At 46.5% G+C, this 22,039-nt stretch overlaps 1 protein-coding gene and 1 long non-coding RNA gene across 2 annotated transcripts in view; both read left to right on the top strand.

Annotated features, from left to right (window-relative positions):
* The window catches only part of LOC142599267 (uncharacterized), a 675,914-nt gene that overhangs the window by 217,923 nt on the left and 435,952 nt on the right, over window positions 1-22,039 (top strand). The window lies entirely within an intron of this gene.
* Window positions 1-22,039, top strand: part of LOC142599172 (E3 ubiquitin-protein ligase RNF38-like) — a 231,660-nt gene that overhangs the window by 195,524 nt on the left and 14,097 nt on the right. The window contains exons 5-6 of the mRNA XM_075738987.1: window positions 14,871-15,041; window positions 18,763-18,924. Of these exons, the coding sequence (XP_075595102.1) occupies window positions 14,871-15,041; window positions 18,763-18,924 (333 nt within the window). The remainder of the gene's footprint in view (window positions 1-14,870; window positions 15,042-18,762; window positions 18,925-22,039) is intronic.

The raw sequence follows: 22,039 nt of genomic DNA, 5'->3' as shown, positions 1-22,039 counted from the left end.
GGAGGCGGACAGCCACTTCATCCACCATTGGTACCGCTTCGCCTTTCCAGTCCATTACTGCTAATGAGTTGGCGTATGATGCGTTTTCCTTTCAAATATTCTATCACTTTATCAGGGTCCTGTAGTGATTCAGGAATGAAGTTCCAAACCATTGGAGGTGAGACATTCTCCAGATACCTGCCCATATTCTCCCACATGCCATGCCACCCATGACTATCCAGCCTTGGGGCAGATCTCTGGGTGGTATTCTTAAAACAATTTTTTGCAACCCTAAACAAGACCTGGAACACATTCAGGAGACATAGGAATAGGAGCATGCTGGCTTGAATATCCCACGGGTATTCAAACTTCTCAAAAGCTGTTGTAACTAGCCTGAAGGAGAAAGAGGAGGTGAAAGAGCAGGAGAAAGTATCCCCCCGTCTTCCCCATAGATTCGGTGTGTTTAATAATAAATTCCGAGAGATGTCATCCGAGGTACGGGCATGACAGGAATGGCACATACAAATACCAGCTTAACCTCGTGATATGACATCACTGGTATTAAGTCGATATTGCACAGTACAGCAAAATGAGAATCCCGATCCCTTTCCCAGAGGTGATAAACAGCACTGCAGGGAATACAAACAGCAAGTAAGGACAGTGTGAACAAACAAAACTCCATTGTAACCAGTAACTATTTACCTAATATAATAAATGCATATAACAACTTTGTTTTAACATGCGCTGGTCAAATCTGTTGTTATCTCAACCCTTTGAGCCCCACACTGGGCGCCAAAAAGTTAAAACATGTGGGTTGGGATAAGGACAGTTTACTAGGACAGCAAAGGAAGAGGAAAATAACAACAGCAATACTTATGAAAGAATATACAAAGCAGGTGATACTCAATGCAATTTGCTCACCACCCAGAGCCTGATGCCCAGACAGTCCCTGAGCAGTGGCTCGTCCTCTCCAGCCAGCCCCCTTTATATACTGAGCATGACGTCATGGTATCGAATATCCCTTTGGCTTGTTTGGGTCACCTCTCCTGGTTGTATCCCCTCCCAGCCTCTTGTGAAAATTAACTCTCTCTCTCTCTCTCTCTCTGTCCCTCCCCCCTCTCTGTACCTATGTATATGCAGGTGTCTGTGTCTCTTCTGCTACGTCTGTGCATGTGTACGCCTCTCTGTTTCTCTCTGTGTCTGAACATGCGCACTTCTCTCTGTGTCTGTGTGCATGCACTTCTGTCTCTCTTTTTCCGCATCTGTATGCACACCTCCCTGTTTCTCTCTGCATCTGTGTGTGCTTTCTGTTTCTCCTCCTTTGCATCTGTGTGTACGCATCTCTGTGCACAGGCATCTCTCTTCCTCAGCATTTTTGTGTGCACAAGTCTCTGCATTTGAACGTGCATACGTCTCCACATCTTTGTGTGTGTACACCCGTCTATTTTCCTCTGCGTCTGTGTGCATGTGTCTCTGTTTCTCTCCACATCTGTGCGCACCCGTCTATGTCTATGTGCATGCATGTCTGTCTCACTCTCTGTCAATCTCTTCCTCTGTATCTGTACGCACGCACATCTCTGTTCCTCTTCCTCTGCCTCTGTCTGTGCTCGTCTCTCTCTCTCCCTCTCTGCCTGTCTCTGCCTCTGTATCTGTGCATGCCTGTGACTCTGTCTCACTTCCTCTGCATTTGTCCGTGCATGCGCATCTTTCTCTCTTTTTGCCTATCTCTGCGTCTGTGCATGCGCCTGTCTCTCTGTCTCTATTCTTCTGCATCTGTGTGTGTGCATGCATGTCTGTCTCTATTCTTCTGTCTGTGCATGCCTTCATCTTTGTTTCTCTTCCTCTGTGTCTGTGTGCATCTCTGTCTCTCTCTCTGCCTGTCTGTCTCTGTGTCTGTGCACACCCACATCTCTTCCTCGACATCTGTGTGTGCATGTCTCTCCGCATTTGAACGAGCGCATGTCTCTTCACATCTGTGTGCATGCACATCTGTCTCTATTCCTCTGCATGTGTGCCTCCCTGTTTCTCTTTGCGTCTGTGTGTTCCAGTCTGTGTATGTGTGCGCACATCTCTCTGTCTCTCCTCCTCTCTCTCACATGTTTCTCTTCCTCTGCATCTGTGCATGCACGCATCTATCTGTCCATTTTTCTCTCTCTCTCTCTGCATCTGTGTGCATGCGGATTTCTGTCTGTCTCTGTGTCTGTGTGCACGCGTCTCTGTCTCTTCCTCCGTGTCTGTGCACGCACTTCTCTGTCCCTCTTTATCTGTCTCTTCCTCTGCATTTGTCTGCGCAAGCATCTGTCGGTCTCTCTTCTTCTGCATCTGTGTGCGCATGCATGTCTCTCCCCCCCACTCCCCCGCCGTGTGTCTTTGTGTGCATGTGGCTCTCTATCTCTCTTCCTCTGTCTCTGCACAGAGACAGAGTGTTTGTGTGCGCATCTCTTTTCCTCCTTCTCTGTGTGCAGGCACATCTCTCTGCATCTGTGTGTACATGCGTCTATCTCTCTGTGCATCTGTGTGCGTGTCTCTGCCTCTCTTCCACTACATCTATGCGTGTGCTTAAGTATTTGTCTCTTCCTCTGTCTGCACACTCCTCTCTCTCTGCATTTGCACACAGTGCCTCCCCCTGTCTATTTCCTGTCTCTCTCTTTGTCTCTTGTCTCTCTCCGATGCTCGCTCGCTCTCTCATTCTGCCTTTTGGTCTCTTTCTCGCTCTCTCTTCTCCCCTGTCTTCTGCTCTCTTGCACTTTTGTGCACACTCACTTTCTCTCACACTGTCTGTGTCATTCTCTCTTGATTGCACTCTTTCTTGCTCTCATTCTCTCTTGCTGTTTCTCCCTCACTCTTTCTCTTCCTTTCTGCTCTCTCTGTCTTTTTCTTCCTTTATCATTCTATTTCTCTTTCTTCCTCTCTTCTTTCTCTCTCGCTCTCTCACTCTCATGTTAGCGCTCTTCTCTCTCCCCCACCCTTTCTTTTTATCTCTTTCTTCCTGTCTCTTCCTGCTCTCTTGTTCTCTTTATCTCTCTCTTGTGCTTTCTTTTTCTCTCTGCCCCTCTCTCTCATTCTAACTATCTTTCTTTTGCTTTCTCCCTTGCTCCACTCCCCCCGCCCTTCTCTTGCTTTCTGTCTGTCTCTCGCTCGCTCGCTCTGTCTCTCTTCGTGACATGGTCTGGAAAAGTCAGCCTGTAAAATGAAAACTTTTCAATAAACTTCTGAAAAGACTTTCTAGAATTGTAATGGTTGCTTATTTTTAGTACCAGAGATCATTGCACATTCTAGCTCTACTTAAAAATAATGAAATTGAAAACTGTTTCAGAATATAACACTGTAAAATGGAGACTCGGTTGACATGTCCTCTTATTGTAATACTGTGTGAGGAATACGTTAAAGTTATAATAACCTTTATTTATTCTTGGCTATTATATAAACTGATGAACTGTGTTTTAATATTTCCAAAAGTACCTCCTATGCGTGTTATAGAATACGATGTTGTGTTGTACCTCCACATTTATTATTTATTTCAGAGGATTGTTTGAGGAAAATCAGTATTTAGATCAGATTAATCTTGAACTGTGTCAGCTTGGTGTAAGGATCAATTTGGGGTCATGACCACAGTCAATGAGGTTGTGACTGCACTTTTGCTACTGGAATCTGATCATAAACTATATCTCCTTACCATCTTTACAGTCATTATGCATTTTGACCATAATGTGTTTTGTGTAAGAAAGAGTACAGCTGGGTCCTCTACTCTTCTGCATTTCTTGAAAAAGCTTGATTCACTTCGGAAGTGGAGCAGTGAAGTTTAATGTTTGAAAACTGTCTCTAATAAACACCCTTGTTTATATAAGAGAACTGATGCTTATTTTTTAAAAGCTCATTTTGAGTTGCACTTTTAATGGTGAGAAACATAAAAGGAATGCCCGATATTCTAGTGACTCATTAAAAAAGCAAGTTGAAAGAATGCAAATTTGGGGTCTTCTTCCTGGATGTGTGAAGTGAAACTGAGCACTTCCATGAAGTGAGATTTTATTCTCCCTACCACCACCTTGATTCCTGAGAGTTCATACTTTAGTGACTCACAGTATATTTTGGACATGTAACTTCACAGAGGAGAGGTCTGCATTTATTGGAAACTCTGTCTCTGGGTGATGCCTTCATGGGTGAGAGGAAGAGTTTTCACTCCAGAGCATAAGGCTCCCCTCAAAACATGGAAATGAGCAGAACTTTTAAGGCTAGTTATAATTTAGAATCATAGACTCATAGAATGGTTTGGGTTGGAAAGGACCTTCAAAGGTCCAACTCCCCCTCCATGGGCAGGGACATCTTTCACTAGACCAGGTTGCTCAAAGCCCCATCCGACCTGACCTTGAACACTTCCAATGATGGGGCATCCACAACTTCTCTGGGCAACCCATTCCAGTGACTCACCACCATCATCGTAAAATAATTTCTTCCTTTTATCCAACCTAAATCTACCCTCTTTCAGTTTAAAACCATTGCCCTTTGTCCTGTCACTACAGGCCCTGGCAAAAACTCTCTCTTTGACTTTCTTATGAGCCCCCCTTTATATATTGAAAAGCTGCAATAAGGTCTCCCTGTAGCCTTCTCTTCTCCAGGCTGGACAACCGCAACTCTCTCAGCCTTTCTTCACAGGAGAGGTGCTCCAGCCCTCTGATCATTTTTGAGGCCCTCCTCTGGACCCACTCTAACAGGTCCATGTCTTTCTTGTACTGAGGCCCCAGAACTGAACACAGGACCTCAGGTGGGGTCTCATGAGAGTGGAGCAGAGGGGGAGAATCAGCCTGATGGCCATGCTCCTTTTTATACAGCCCAGGATTTTTCATCCACCAGTGCCCCCAAGTCCTTCTCTGCAGGGCTGCTCTCAATCCATTCATCCCTCAGTCTGTACTGATTTTGAGGATTGCCTGGACTCAGGTGCAGGACCTTGCACTTGGTCTTGTTGAACTTCATGAGGTTCACATGGGCCCACTTCTCCATGAAGATGTGATCAAAACCAACTTTGCCCTCGTGGCAGAAGGATATCACAGACAAGATTTACGCATCTCAGATTTTACAGGCAATGAGAGTTTACTCCTCCCAACAAGGGCAGCTGGGAGGGGGGGAACCCCCAGCCTCCTCTGCCACAGGAACAGTGTAACTGCTGCTGCAGGATGGTGGGGACTGGCTCCACGGGGACTGTTTCAAGGGGGAAAAAGCACCGGCAACATGGTGTCTTCCTCCCAGGACACAGCACACAGGTGTAGGGGTAACAGCCCCCTAGGGCAACTACAGAAAGGCGAGCACCCTTGTAGTTTGAAACACATGGGCACCCAGTCCTGATATTGAGGTAGATCTGAGTGGTAAAAAAACCAACTTGTTGGAGGAAGACCCACCTCAAAGGTGGTTATGCTCTCAGGAAATGTGCCCTACCCTGCCACTTTATGTGAGGTTTTCCTTTTTGTTTTTGAGTCAGTACCAGCAACTGCCCTTAAACAAGAAGGGCTGGTTGCAAAGCCACACTAAACCTCAGGCACTTACTCCATAGGAGGGATGCCTTATCTCCATATGTCCTTGAGTGCTGTGAGAAAATGAAAAAAGTCAGGATTCAGGCTTCTGCAACAGTCAGTCTCAAGTAATGAACCAAGTTGATCTGATGCTCGAGTGTAGGAAAGAGTTGCAATTCCCTTCTAGATCTGCCTCTGCATCCTAGGGAATATTTTGTCCATTGCCTACCATCTAAATATTGCAAGAGGAACTGGTCTAACATCAATTAGAATAGTTCTACTCCAGGTGGGACCAGAAGATCTGTAATGTAAGCACTTCTTTTTTAGCCCAAGTGTCAGTCATTACAGACTTGATCTTCATTGGGAGCCAATTTGGAACTGTAGGATCTCAGTAGGAGCTGCTGGAGATACCCAGCACATCTACTGATAACAAATATATTGAGTATATTTCTGTCTGATGGAAAAGCCTACAATTTTCACTAGCTCTATAAAATCATTTCCTATGCCTCCCACTTTAGGGAAGCACTGCTAAACAATACTTTTACAACTTCATCAAGTTTCAAAGCACAAGTCAATGAAATCTGGCTCTTTGACATAGGTAAATTATTTAATTTAGAACGATACACAAATCAGCCTTATCATTTACAGCCCTAAGGTTTTTTATGGTACAATAATAGTTAAGCTCTACATTGTATTGAAGTGTCAGAACACTTAATAAGACAGTTGCTTCTGGCACCTTATGTCTTAACTATTACAGACAGAGCCTACAAATCTTCCATCATTTCTTTCAAGGCAGTCATGTTTTCTTCCCTCAAGGTTCTTTAAACATTGATAAATGTTACTCCTCAATCATCACATTCTTATCCATGCAGTTCCATGAAAAATCAGTTTAGATATGGTAGAGAGGAAAATAAATATCCTACATAGTTAGTAGGAGTAAAGGTGTTTTGCAGGGTTTTTCCTAAATCATTCCCAAGCTGTTTTTTTTTTTTTTTTAAAAAAAAGCCAACCAAACACAACTGTAAGATACTCTATTTAGATGTTCTAGCTAAGGACTGAACCTGCATTCTACATACTCATCTAATCAGTTTGTGGTATTAAGATAGGTAGAACTGAGTCACAGAATTTGAGCTTAAAAACACATTTTCTGTTATTGCTCTATTTTCTTTAAATAAAAGATAAAAACCTCTAGGTGAACTGAGGTAAACCTTCAAAAACTCACTGGCAAGTCCTAAGTCAGCCTAAAAATAACAAAAATGAAAGCCCCGGACAACTGAATCTATATGAGCTGGGAACCTCCAGCAACTCATTTTTGCTGCTACAGGATTTTATAGGTGAAATACACACGCTGAAACAATTTTCATAACATTAATGAATACGTCTGCACAAGTTAGGAAGAGTTGTACAACATTATCCCTTTGCCCACCATAACATTACAAAATTTTGGGATTAGTTTTCACTAAGGAAAAGCTCAAAACCAAACCACCACAAAAGCCAGACAAACTCTTTTCCCCGTTCCCCATGATTACCTTCCCTTTGATATCTGTTCAGCTCACACCTCTGGTCTCTCTAGAATCACATTCATTCCCCTAATATGTAAGAGGCAGCGAGAAGAGCAAATAAAAAAAAAGTCAACAAAACCCAAACCTACATTTTCCACAATTACATGCTAATGACCAGTTATCAGAGAAACATTGCTAGCCTTTTGCTATCAGCATCGTAGGCGACTATCAGTAGTATAAGTATACAACCTTTATCCAAGAAGTAGCAGAATCGATACACCCCACTTCCATGGAAACCCTGCCCCTGCATACAGCCACATGTCCCACTTGCCTCAGAAATCCCACCCCAGTTCCAGTCACACAGTCAGTTTCCCCATGTCTTTTTGCCCCTGAGGGCTGCTATTTTTTAAAGAACAAACCCACTCATATTCTCAGAGTGCCATATGATTGGATAGCAGGGCATGCCACCCCTTCCTGTTTATCCAGAAACAAGCCCTCCCACTACATACAGGGACATTACCATTTTCTTTCAGCCACCATTTTATGGCTGAGAGCAGCCTTTTCTTACAATCTCAACACTCTCTGCATATTTACATACTGCCTTGTGATTGGCTGACTGCCATTTTTGACACCATAATATCCTATATGTTCAGACTGCCCTATGATCGGCTGGCAAGTCAAGTTACCCCTTCCTGCTTACCCTGGAAGGATATTAAGTCCAGGAACCTTCCTCCCACTACCCCAATGGGGCATCTGACATTTTGTTGCAGTTGCAACTTTGTTCATGGCACAGGGGCACCATTTTGAAAATATCATACCCAATGTGATCTCAGTATGCTCCCTATTTGGTTGCCCATTTCCTCTAAACCAAGAAGATCTCGTATACACATATATATACTTTTAAATATATATATATATTTCAAAAGAGGGTGAGAAATAATTATATATGTAAAGGGGTGTACTAATATGTATAAAGATATGTTAATTTATACATAGATAAACTTTATATGTGTATATAAATAAATATATATATCAAAAAAAGTGTATGTATAAATAATCTAAAACATTGTTTTAGAATCATAGAGTCATAGAATGGTTTGAGCTGGAAAGGACCTTCAAAGACCATTTAGTCCAAGCCCCCTGCCATGGTCAGGGACATTTTTTACTAGACCAGGTTGCTCAAAGCCCCATCCAACCTAACTTTGAACACTTCCAAAGATGGGGCATCCACAGCTTCTCTGGGCAAACTGTTCCAGTGTCTCACCACCCTCATCATAAAGAATTTCTTCCTTATGTCCAATTTAAATCTACCATCTTTCAGTTTAAAACCATTGCCCCTTGTCCTGTAACTACAGGCCCTGGCAAAAAGTCTCTCTGTCTTTCTTATAAGCCCCCTTTAAGTATTGAAAGACCGCAATCAGGTGTCCCCCAGAGCCTTCTCTTCTCCAGGCTGATCAACCCCAACTCTCTCAGCCTTTCCTCATAGGAGACATGTTCCAGACCTCTGATCGCTTTTGTGGCCCTCCTCTGGACCCACTCCAACAGGTCCATGTCTGCCTTGTACTGGGGACTCCAGAGCTGCATGCAGTACTCCAGGTGGGGTCTTATGAGAGCATAGTAGAGGGGGAGAATCACCTCCCTCAACCTGCTTGCCACACTTCTTTTTAAGTAGTCCAGGATACGATTGGCTTTCTGGGCTACAAGTGCACATTGCCGGCTCATATCCAAGCCTGTCAAAGTCCCTCTGGATGGCATCCCTTCCCTCTAGCGAATCAACTGCACCACTCGGCTTAGAGTCATCTGCAAACTTGCCGAGGGTGCACTCAATCCCGCTGTCTATGTCAGTGATGAAGATAGTAAATAGTACTGGTTCAAGTACGGACACTACTCGGGGACACTTGAGGGACACTACTCGTTACTGGTTTCCACTTGGACATTGAACCACTGACTAGAAGTCTTTGGACGCTGCCATCCAGCCAATTCCTTATCCATCTAACAGTCCATCCGTCAAACCCATCTCTCTCCAATTTATAGTCCAGAATGTTGTGGGGGACCATATCAAAGTCCTTACAGAAATCCAGGTAGATGACATCTGTAGCTCTTCCCTTGTCCACCAATGCAGTCGCTCCATCGTAGAAGGCCACTAGATTATTCAGGCATGACTTGCCCTTGGTGAAGCCATGTTGGCTGTCTCTAATCACCTCCCTGTCTTCCACATGTTTCGACATATCTTCCAGGAGGATCTGTTCCATGATCTAGCGGGCACAGAGGTGAGGCTGACTGGACGGTAGTTCCCAGGGTCCTCCTTATTACCCTTTTTAAAAATGGGTACATTTTCTTCCTTTTCTGGCCAACGTATCTGTAAAAGCCCTTCCTATTATTATTCTTCACATCCCTTGCCAAATTCAGCTCCAGCTGTGCCTTAGCTTTCCTGATACCATCCCTACATACCCTGGCAGCATCCCTATATTCTTCCCAGGATACATGTCCCTGGTTCCACTGCCTGTGCATTTCCTTCTTACAGTCTAGTTTGATCAGGAGGTCCTTACTCAGCCATGCTGGTCTCCTGCCTTCCTTGCCTGATTTCTTACACATGGGAACTGAGAGCTCTTGTGCTCTAAGAAAAATGTCCTTAAAGAGCTGCCAGCTCTGTTCAGTGCCTTTATCCCTGAGGGTAGTTTCCCAGAGGGTCTCATCCACTAATTGCTTAAACAACTGAAAGTTCACTCTCTTAAAATTCAGGATCTTGATTTTACTCTTCACCTGGCCCATATCCCTCAAGAATATGAATTCCACCAGGGCATCATCACTGCAGCCCAGGCTGCCACTGATCTTGACCTCTCCAATTAGTTCATCTGTGTTGGTGAGCAACAGGTCTAGTAACACTTCTCCACTGGTTGGGCTGTCTATTACCTGGATTAAGAAATTCTCCTCAGTGCACTCCAATAGCTTGCTGTGCTGCTTTTCCAGGAGGTGTCAGGGTGATTGAAGTCCCCCAGCAGGATCAGAGCCTGCGAGCTTGATGCTTCCTATAGTTGAAGTAAGAATGCTTCTTCAACAGGCTCCCCTTGATCGAGCAGCCTGTAGTAAACACCAGCCACGAGGTTTCCTTTGTTGCACAATAGCTTCCAACTCCTCCTGTTTGTTACCTATGCTGCATGCACTGGTTTAGAGGCACTTCAGTTGGGCTGTTGACCGTGTCACCTTTTTAGAGGAACAAGCTCTAATTCCTTCGCGGCATCTCTCAGGTGTTTCCCTGTTGGTTCCTAATGCATCAGCAGCCCCTGGCTCTTCTCTGTTCTCAAAACTCCATCCCCTTCCCCCGATAAATCTAGTTGAAAGCTCTCCTTATAGTCTAGTCAGCTTGTTGGCAAAGACCCTCTTGCCCCACTTGGTCAGGTGAATCCCATCAGCTCCCAGCAGACCTGGCTTCTCAAAGGTAGATCCATGATCATAGAAGCCAAAACCTCGAGTATGACACCAGCCACACAGCCAGGCATTCACCTCTTCAATTTGTCTCCTCCTTCCTGAACCCCTTCCTCTGACTGGAAGGATAGAGAAGAACAGCACTTGTGCTCCAGTTCCTTTTAACATTGTTCCGAGGGTCATATAGTCTCTTTTGATGGTTCTAAGTTGCCTTGTCGCAGTATCATTAGACCCTATGTGGAATAGTAGGAGCGGATGATAATCTGTAGGGTTCACCAGGCTCAGGAGCCTCTCAGGGACGTCACGAATGCGAGCTCCTGGTAGGCAGCAGACTTCTTTAGAGAAATTGTCTGGGTGGCAAATGGGTGCTTCAGTGCCTCGCAGTAAGGAATCTCCAATTGCTAATACTTACGTGCTTTTCTGGTGGCACTGGTTCTAATGCGGGTGGGTGGTTGGATCAACTTTGCATGGTCAGCTTCTCCTGGATCCTGTCCATTTACTTATGTGCTCTTCAATCTTCAACCCCAGAGTATCGTGTCTGTTACACAGAGGCACTTCAGGGGATCGGGGAAGGTTCTTCTTTCTAGCCCGAGCAGAGACAAATGTCCAGTCTCCTTCATCTTGTGAGTTCCTTGTGTCAGTCAGCTCGAGGTTGAATTCAGGCTTATCTTCATAGAATAGTTTGTGTTGGAAGGGACCTTTAAAAGTCATCTAGTCTAAACCCCCCTGCAATGAGCAGGGACACCCTCCACTAGATCAGGTTGCTCTGAGCCCCTTCCAACCTTACCTTGAATGTTTCCAGGGATGGGGCATCTACCACCTCTCTGGGCAACCTGTTCCAGTGTCTCACCACCCTCATTGTAAAAAAATTTCTTCCTTATATCTCATCTGAATCTACCCTCTTTTAGTTTAAAACCATTACCCCTTGTCCTATCGCTACAGGCCCTACTAAAAAGCCTGTCCCCATCTGTTGTGGTTTTACCCCAGCCGGCAGCTGAGCACCACGCAGCCGCTCGCTCACTCCCCCCGCATCGGGATGGGGAAGAGAATTGGAAGAGTTAAAGAAGTGAGAAAACTCCTGGGTTGAGATAAAGACAGTTTAATAGGTAAAGCAAAAGCCGTGCGCACAAGCAAAGCAAAACAAGGAATTCATTCACCACTTCCCATGGGCAGGCAGGTGTTCAGCCATCTCCAGGAAAGCAGGGCTCCATCATGCATAACGGTTACTTGGGAAGACAAACACCATCACTCCGAATGCCGCCGCCGCCGCCCCCCCCCCCCCCCGCCCCAGTCCCTCCTCTTCCCCAAGGCTCTTATAAACTGAGCATGACATCATATGGTATGGAATATCCCTTTGGTCAGTTTGGGTCACCTGTCCTGGCTGTGTCCCCTCCCGACTTCTTGTGCACCCCCAGCCATCCCGCTGGCGGGGCGGTGCAAGAAGCAGAAAAGGCCTTGACTCTGTGTAAGCACTGCTCAACAACAACAAATCTTTATAACAAAAACATCTCTCTATTATCAACACTGTTTCCAGCACAAATCCAAAACATAGCCCCATACTAGCTACTATGAAGAAAAGTAACTCTCCCTCAGCCGAAACCAGGACACCATCTTTCTTATAAGCCCCCTTTAAGTATTGAAAGACCGCAATAAGGTCTCCCCGGAGCCTTCTCTTCTCCAGGCTGATCAACCCCAACTCTCTCAGCCTTTCCTCATAGGAGACATGTTCCAGACCTCTGATCGCTTTTGTGGCCCTCCTCTGGACCCACTCCAACAGGTCCATGTCTGCCTTGTACTGGGGACTCCAGAGCTGCATGCAGTACTCCAGGTGGGGTTTTATGAGAGCATAGTAGAGGGGCAGAATCACCTCCCTCGATCTGCTGGCCACACTGCTTTTTATGCAGCCCAGGATCCAGTTGGCTTTCTGGGCTGCGAGTGCACGTTGCCAGCTCATGTCCAGCTTTTAATCCACCAGTACCCCCAAGTTGTTCTCCTCAGGGCTGCTCTCAATCCCTTCATCCCTCAGCCTGTATTGATACCGGGGGTCGCCCCGACCCAGGTGCAGGGACCTTGCACTTGGCCTTGTTGAACCTCAAGACGTTCATGTGGGCCCACTTTTCAAGCTTGTCCAGGTCCCTCTGAATGGCATCCCGTCCCTCAGTCGTGTCAACTGCACCGCTCAGCTTGGTGTCTGTCGTGGTTTAGGCCCAGCCGGCGGCAAGGTACCACGCGGCCGCTCGCTCACCCCTCCCCCAGCACGATGGGGAGGAGAAGTATAACAAAAGGCTTGGGTCGAGATAAGGACAGGGAGAGCTCACTCACTAATTATCGTCACGAGCAAAGCAGACTGAACTTAGAAAGGAGATTCATCTAATTTATTACTAAACAAAACAAAGTAGAGCAATGAGAAAATAACATCAAGTCTTAAAACACCTCCCCCCACTCCTCCCATCTTCCCGGGCTCAACTTCACTCCTGGCTTCAACCTCCTCCCCCCTCAGCGGCACAGGGGGGGGCGGGGGGGGGACGGGGAATGGGGGTTGCGGTCAGTGCAGCGCACGTTGTTTCTGCCGCTTCTTTGTCCTCAGGGGGAGGACTCCTCTCATCGTTCCCCTGCTCCAGCATGGAGTCTCTCCCACAGGCTACAGTCCTTCACGAACTGCTCCAGCGTGGTCTCTTCCATGGGGTGCAGACCTTCAGGAGCAGACTGCTCCAGCCTGGGTCCCCCACAGGGTCACAAGTTCTGCCAGCAAACCCGCCCTGGCATGGGCTCCCCTCTCCACGGGTCTACCAGTCCGGCCAGGGACTTGCTCCAGCCTGGGCTTCCCACAGGCCACAGCCTCCTTTGGGTGCCTCCACCTGCTCTGGCGTGGGGTCCTCCACGGGCTGCAGGTGGAATCTCTACACCCCCTCATCCTTCCTCCATGGGCTGCAGGGGGACAGCCTGCCTCACCATGGTCTTCTCCACAGGCTGCAGGGGGATCTCTGCTCCGGCACCTGGAGCACCTCCTCCCCCCTCCTTCTTCACTGACCTTGGTGTCTGCAGATGTTCTTACATCTTTGCACTTCTCTCTCCAGCTGCAAAAACTTCCCCCAACTGTTGTTTTTTTTTTCCCCTTCTTAAATATGTTATCACAGAGGTGCTGATTGGCTTGGCCTTGGCCAGGGGCGGGCCCATCTTGGAGCTGGCTGGCATTGGCTCTATCAGACACAGGGGAAGCTTCTAGCAGCTTCTCACAGAAGCCACCCCTGTAGCCCCCACCCGCTACCAAAACCTTGCCACGCAAACCCAACACAGTGTCGTCTGCAAACTTGCTGAGGGTACACTCGATCCCACTGTCTATGTCTTTGATGAAGATATTCAACAGTACTGGTCCCAATACGGACCCCTGAGGGACATCACTCGTCACTGATCGCCATCCGGACATTGAGCCCTTGACCACTACTCTCTGGATGTGACCATCCAGACAATTCCTTATCCATCTGTCAAATCCATATCTCTCCAATTTAGAGAGAAGGATGTTGTGGGGGACCGTGTCAAAGGCCTTACCGAAGTCCAGATAGATGACATTTGTAGTTCTTCCCTTGTCCACTGATGTAGTCACTCCGCTTATCTTCCCCTTGCACAGCCTTAAGGCAGGGCTGTCGCTCAACCGGGACAGTGCACAGTACCACACATCAATCTCCTGCTCGCATTCCCAGATACTGCGCTGCCTGTTGAGCTCCTCTTGTTACAGAGCTACTTGTCTGAAGAGTTCTTCCAGCTGGGCACACTTGTGCAGCTATAACATCCACTGCTGCCTTCAGATGCTAGGGGGACTTCCAGATACTGGAGCTCCGTGCAGCCTGAGGTCTGGACAGCTATATCGATCCTTGGGAGGTCTGTCTGGGGGGAGATGTCAGCATAGGTAGGCTGTAGTGCTTCTCTTTGGGTTACAGCCACAGCCTTGCAGTTGCAGCAGATGGACACCATTTTCTTTCAGCAGATCACCTTGAAGTCCCAGGACAGAGGAGAAAGGGACAGCAGGTACCAGCAAGAGGGGAAGGAAGAGAAGGGGCCTAAATTCAGGCAACAGAGTTGTTTAGGACACAATCTGGCATTTAGGAGTCCTTCAGTTCCAACTAGTGCTTGCTTTCTTGGCATGTGTCTGTACATGGGAAGAATAGAAGCTACTATGGTAAGTAAACCTACTCCCCCCCTTGGGAGTCTGTGGCTGATAATGCAAAGTGAACACCCTCAACTCCTATTGACTTCATTTGAAGTAAAAGGCCCTTTGCACCTTGCAAGTGTAGTTGGTAGCATCACGCTTTTAGACCCTGTTCTGTACTAGAATCACTGTTCAGTGAGCTTCTGAATGAATTATTGTGTGTGTTGTGTTTGTAAGCTAAGGGTAAGTGGACTGCTTTCTTTTAATAATCTCCTTTCACTCTAGATGTAAAAATGTTCATTTTTCTTTCAGATGCTTCAGGCATGCTCAGTCCAACATCTACCAGTACCATATGCAGCGTTCCCACCTCTGATTTCTAACGACCCATTCCTTTTGCATCCTCCTCACCTCTCTCCACATCACCCGTCTCACCTGCCACCTCCAGGGCAATTTGTTCCCTTCCAAGCACAGCAATCACGTTCAGTAAGTAATGCTTCTTATCTCCTCTCCTAAAATATTTGGGGGTTGATCAGGAAATAATGGTCTTGTCCTTCTAATAAGGACAAACAATGCTTCTTGTCCTTCTCTGGTTGAGAGAACAAATGGATCTGATTTAGAGTAATTAATAGGGTTTTGCAGTAGTGCTACCTGAGCAAGACTTAGTCTGAAGGAAAAAAAAATAAATATTGTTTTGAAATTCATTTTGATTGTCTTAAGATTTCCTCAGCTGTTGCCCACTCCACTTTCCTGGAGGCCTGTACTCCTGTCAGTCTGACATAAGTTTGCTTCATGTACTGCTTCTGCAGGTGGTGGTCTTCCAGAAAGTAAAAGAGAATATAGACACCTAAGTGTAGTGCAGCAGTGGTCTCAGAGAAAAAATTTTGTAGCGACACCAGAAAGCACAAAGCATTATTCCTATTGCATGCTTCTACCACATTAATTCACAGTTTATTTAAAGTGACCACTGTATCCTCCCCCAAACACTAGTGTGAAAAGTATTACTTTAACTTTCTACGGCCTACTGGAACCTTTTTTCTCCCCTGCTTATGGAAATTATCAACTCTTTTCACTTAAACAAACTTGACTGAAAAGTTAATTTCTTCATAATAGAGCTTATGCAAACATGAGAGAAGATGCTATTTTGGACATGAGAGAAAAAATTACATTTTGTAATTTCTACTTACTAATCTTCTGCCAGGCACCTTTGTGCCTGTTTCTTTGGAGCTCTACCAATATTTCATTAATACAGAAATACAAAATAATTTCAGCTTTACTAACAAATACTGCTCAGACTGTTTTGAGCAGTAACAAATACTGCTGTGTTAAATGTCAGGTGTTGGCACTACTGTAATAATTGCATTATAGTCATGGGGGAACGGTTCTGCATAGTTTTCTCTGGTAATCAGGATGTCTTCCCTCAGAAAATGTTGGGGCTTCTTTCTTAACTTAGATTGCTAATTTAGCTTCAGGAATAGGCTCCCTTGTTAACTTTTAGCTCTGTTTGATAGCTTGATTTTTTGCTGTCAAGTCTTACTAGAATTATTGCCTTAAAAATGCTGACTATTTAAAGTTTGTTCAGCAGAATGGGGAAACAATTTTCCTTTTCCTTTGCTTCCACAAGATGACTTTCATATCTGACTGTTTTGAAGCATGTGGAATTCAGTACTGGGAAAAGAAGGGTGAATTACTAAAATAGTAGAGTTAGTAGAGTTAAGGTTTTCCTGAAAAATGAGACCAAAGTGAGCTGAGATTTGAATTGATCTTTCCTTTGCTTCATAGGGAAATGCTGAGTTGTTTTTGTAAGAAACTTCTTAATTCTTCATTTCTTAATTTCATTTCATTCAATTATTCCTTATGGTAGTGAAGTAGAACTATTTTCTTCAGTTTGAGAACATGTCTCTATTAAGGAAGTCAGTTGCTGCCTTATATATGCAGCCTGATGAAAGGGATCTCAGGATCAGGTTGGAAGACATCTCAGGAGGTCTCTAGTTCAACCTTCTGTTCAAAACATGATCGGCTATGAGGTCAGGTGAGGGTGCTCAGGGCTTTTTTCAGTTGAGTCTTGAAAACCTCCAAGGATGGAGACTACACAAACTCTCTAGGCTCCTGTTCCACTGCTTGACTGTCCTCATGGTGAAAAAGCTTCTCTTTGTATTTAGCTGGAACCTCTTTTGTTTTGACTTATGCCCACTGTCTCTTGTCCTTCCACCATGCACCACCGTAAAGAGCCTGGCTCTATCTTCTTGATCAAATCTCTGCAGGTATTGGAAGGCCACTGTTAGGTGTCCTTCTCCCCTCCCCCAAGCCTTTTCTTCTCCTGGCAGAAAAAGCCTGGTTCCCTCAAGCTCTTCTAATAGGACAAATGCTCCAGTCCCCTGACCATCTTGGTGGCCCTCCTTTGAGCTTGTTCTACTTTAACAATGTCCTTTTTTTTCTATTTGGGTGCCCAAAACTGGATGTAGTATTCTACATGAGGTCTAACAAGTGTTGAGTAGAAGGTGGATAATCACTTCGCTCAATCTACTGGCTATGCTTCCATTTGTTAATACAGCCCAAGATATTGCTAGCCTTCTTTGCTGCCAAGGCACACTGTTGTCTCACGTTCAGCTTGCTGCCTACCAAGGGCCCCAGGGCCTTTTCAGCAGAGCTGCTTCACAGCCAGTCGTTCCCCAGCCTGTATTGTTGCCAGGGGTTCTTCCTTCCCAGGTGCAGGACTTGGCATTTGTCCTTGTTGAATATCATAAGGTTCCTATTGGCCCATTTCTCCAGCCTGTCCACATCCTGCTGTATGGCAGCCCTACCTTCCAGTGTATGGACTGTTCTCTGCAATTTGATATCAGCTGTAGACTTCATGAGCAAGTACTCTGTCTCTTCCAGGTGACTGGTAATGTTGGTAAATAGGATAGGTCCCTGTGGTATACCACTTGTTACCAACATCTTGGTAGAGTATGACCCTTTAACCACTATGATCATCCAAAAATTTGTTTATCCATCTGGTTGTCCACCCATCCAGATTGTAACATCCGAACTTGGTTACAAGAATATTGTGGGAGATAGTGTCAAAAGCCTTGCTAAAGTTGAGGTAAATGACATCCACTGCTCTCCCCTCATCCACAAGTCCAGTCACCTTATCATACTAGACGATCTGCTTGATCCGGCATGATTTTCCCTTGGTATAGCCATGCTGACTGTTCCCTCTTCCATGTGCCCAGAAATATGTTCCAAGAGGACTCACTCCATGATCTTCCCAGGGACTGAAGTAAGGTCGACTGGCCTATAGTTTCCCAGATTGTGCTTTTGGCCTTTTTTTGTTGATGAATGCAATGTTTGCCATTCTCCAGTTGTCAGGTATCTCCCCCTGATCTCCACAACCTTTTAAAGATGATAGAGAGCATCCTTGCAAGGACATCGGCCAGTTCTCTCAGCACCCTTGGATGTAGGCCACCTGATCCCATGGACTTGTATGGGTCAAGTTCTCTCAAGTAATCAATCCCTGACTCAGTCCTCATCCACTGCTAGTAGTTCTTCTCCTCCAGATTCCTCTCCCTGCCCAAGCGGCACAAGACAGAGGAGGGGTGGGGGGTTGTGGTCAGTATATAGCAGTCATTCTCTGCTGCACCTTCCTTTTCACACCTTTGCTCTGCTCTGGCGTGGGTTCTTCATGGGCTGCAGTCCTATCAGGAAAATCTGCTCGGGCAGGGGTTCTCAGTGGGTCACAGTTCCTTTGGGAAATATCAATCTGTTCCAGAGTGGGTCCTCCACGGGCTGCAAGGAATATCTGCTCTGGAGCACCTCCTCCTCCTCCTTCTCCTCCTCTGACCTCGGTGTTCCCTCTGCTGTTTCTCACTCTTTTTTGTTCCCTCTTACTCTCCATCCAGCTTTTTTTTTGCCCTTTCCTAAATAGTTTTTCACAGAGGCACCACAAACACTGCTGATTGATTGGCTCATCTTTGGCCTGCAGTGGGTCCACTGCCGAGCCAGCTGGAACCAGCTGTGTCTGGCATAAGGCAGCAGCCCCTTACCTCTTCCCACAGAGGCTACCCCTGCACTCCCCCGCCAAACCTTGCCGCATATACCCAGTACAACTCCATAAAATTTCCACAACCCCTCAGAACATATAATTGGAGTTGTGCTTTTTTGGTATTAAAAATAAATTAAAATAACTGGTTTTCTATTTATACAACAAACCCTGTGTTTCTTTTAGCCACTTCAAAGGATAGAGAATGAAGTAGAACTGCTTGGAGAACATCTTCCTATAGGAAACTTTACCTACCCTCCATCAACTCATCCACCAACACTGACTTCCTCAGCTCCTATCCAATTCTTAACCCATGATCCTTTACACCAAGAGGTTTCATTTGGAGTTGTAAGTATTGCTTTTTGTACTACATTCTCATGCACACTGAGTTCAAGTTCTTGGTCTTTGCTCTAAGTTATAACCATTTTATTGAAATTATTATTGAAAAATGGCATTTTTGCAATTGAATTTCATTAGTGGCTGCAGCTGTGGAAAGTCAGGGTGGTTGGTTTTTACGGTTAGACTTACTTCATATAGTCTGAGGGCTCAAACTTGGAGAATGAAAACATGCTAACAAAATCTTTGAGCAATCTTTTTTCAGAAAAGTAAATGTCTCAAGGCCTCTGAATATCATTTCAGTAGTGGTGTGTGAATTTTGGTTCTAAAAATCTGCTAACTTTTTTTTTCACTATTGAGTATTTTTAGAAAAATACAATTTATGTCTAAGTTACAATTCTTCACCTGCTCCCATTTTAGTGGACAGTGCAAGATGTTTTAAACAGTCATACTGAGGACTTATGTAAGTGAATGTGGTGGGTTGACCCTGGCTGGGGGCCAGGTGCCCACCAGAGCCGCTCTATCACTCCCCTCTTTCATTAGACAGGGGAGAAAAGGTACAATGAAAAAAAAACTTACGGGTCGAGATAAGGACAGGGAGAGATCATTCTCTAATTACCATCACGAGAAAAACAGACCGAACTTAGAGAGGGAATTCATCTTATTTATTACTAAGCAAAACAGAGTAGAGGAATGAGAAATAAAACCAAATCTTAAAAAACACCTCCCCCCACCCCTCCCATCTTCCCGGGCTCAACTTCACTCCCGGCTTCAACCTCCGCCCCCCTCAGCGGCACAGGGGGACGGGGAGTGGGGGTTACGGTCAGTTCATCACGCGGTGTTTCTGCCGCTTCTTCATCCTCAGGGGGAGGACTCATCGTTCCCCCGCTCCAGCGTGGGGTCCCTCTCACGGGAGACAGTCCTTCACGGCCTTCTCCAACGTGAGTCTCCTCCACGAGGTGCAGACCTTCAGGAGCAAACTGCTCCAGCGTGGGTCCCCCACGGGGTCACAAGTCCTGTCAGCAAACCTGCTCTGGCGTGGGCTCCTCTCTCCACGGATCCACAGGTCCTGCCAGGAGCTTGCTCCAGCGCGGGCTTCCCACGGGGCCACAGCCTCCTTCAGGTGTCTCCACCTGCTCCGGCGTGGGGTCCTCCACGGGCTGCAGGTGGAATCGCTACACCCCCTCATCCTCCCTCCATGGGCTGCAGGGGGACAGCCTGCTTCACCATGGTCTTCACCACAGGCTGCAGGGGAATCTTGCTCCGGCGCCTGGAGCACCTCCTCCCCCTCCTTCTTCACTGACCTTGGTGTCTGCAGATGTTCTTACATCTTCTCCCTCCTCTCTCTGGCTGCAAAAGCCCTCTCTAACTGTTTTTGTCTTTCTTAAATATGTTATCACAGAGGCGCTGATTGGCTTGGCCTTGGCCAGCGACGGGTCCGTCTAGGAGCTGGCTGGCATTGGCTCTATCATCAGACACAGGGGAAGCTTCTAGCAGCTTCTCACAGAAGCCACCCCTGTAGCCCCCCCCGCTACCAAAACCTTGCCACGCAAAACCAACACATTCCACCCCTCGCCTCTGTGAATCACATATTTAAGAATTATCATTAAAATATACATTCAACACAAAACTTCACAAACACTAATCACATCAACAAAGGAAAAGAAAAAAGAATTCCCCACACCAACATCAAAACAACACTATCACAACACCAAACAGGAGTGGACAATCTACACACAAAATCTACCTCTAGTCCCTTCACCACTATATCACTCTCAAGTTACGTTCAGTCAATGTTTTGCCCGTTACCTCTTCCAATTACTATCCTTATCTCGATTTTCTCGAGCCCCACGTTGGGCGCCAAAAAGGACTGTGGTGGGTTGACCCTGGCTGGGGGCCAGGTGCCCACCAGAGCTGCTCTATCACTCCCCTCTTTCATTAGACAGGGGAGAAAAGGTACAATGAAAAAAAAACTTACGGGTCGAGATAAGGACAGGGAGAGATCATTCTCTAATTATCATCACGAGCAAAACAGACCGAACTTAGAGAGGGAATTCATCTTATTTATTACTAAGCAAAACAGAGTAGAGGAATGAGAAATAAAACCAAATCTTAAAAACACCTCCCCCCACCCCTCCCATCTTCCTGGGCTCAACTTCACTCCTGGCTTCAACCTCCGCCCCCCCCAGTGGCACAGGGGGATGGGAAGTGGGGGTTACGGTCAGTTCCTCACGCGGTGTTTCTGCCGCTTCTTCATCCTCAGGGGGAGGACTCATCGTTCCCCCGCTCCAGCGTGGGGTCCCTCTCACGGGAGACAGTCCTTCACGGCCTTCTCCAACGTGAGTCTCCTCCACGGGGTGCAGACCTTCGGGAGCAAACTGCTCCAGCATGGGTCCCCCACGGGGTCACAAGTCCTGTCAGCAAACCTGCTCTGGCGTGGGCTCCTCTCTCCACGGATCCACAGGTCCTGCCAGGAGCTTGCTCCAGCGCGGGCTTCCCACGGGGCCACAGCCTCCTTCAGGTGTCTCCACCTGCTCCGGCGTGGGGTCCTCCACGGGCTGCAGGTGGAATCGCTACACCCCCTCATCCTCCCTCCATGGGCTGCAGGGGGACAGCCTGCTTCACCATGGTCTTCACCACGGTCTTCACCACGGGCTGCAGGGGAATCTTGCTCCGGCGCCTGGAGCACCTCCTCCCCCTCCTTCTTCACTGACCTTGGTGTCTGCAGATGTTCTTACATCTTCTCCCTCCTCTCTCTGGCTGCAAAAGCTCTCTCTAACTGTTTTTGTCTTTCTTAAATATGTTATCACAGAGGCGCTGATTGGCTTGGCCTTGGCCAGCGACGGGTCCGTCTAGGAGCCGGCTGGCATTGGCTCTGTCAGACACAGGGGAAGCTTCTAGCAGCTTCTCACAGAAGCCACCCCTGTAGCCCCCCCCCGCTACCAAAACCTTGCCACGCAAAACCAACACAGTGAACTAAAGAGCTTTGCATGCAAATTGAAACAGGAAAATAGTCTTTTTCTCCTATGGAAAGAATGTGTTGAAGCTGTAAACTCGAATGTCTCTTTAGGCACTATATCTGTTGTCCTGGTTTTCGGCTAGGATAGAGTTAATTTTCACAAGAAGC

This window comes from Balearica regulorum, chromosome W, assembly GCF_011004875.1.
Source record: "Balearica regulorum gibbericeps isolate bBalReg1 chromosome W, bBalReg1.pri, whole genome shotgun sequence".
Lineage (NCBI taxonomy): Eukaryota > Metazoa > Chordata > Aves > Gruiformes > Gruidae > Balearica > Balearica regulorum.
This window is presented reverse-complemented; position numbering and strand designations above follow the sequence as displayed.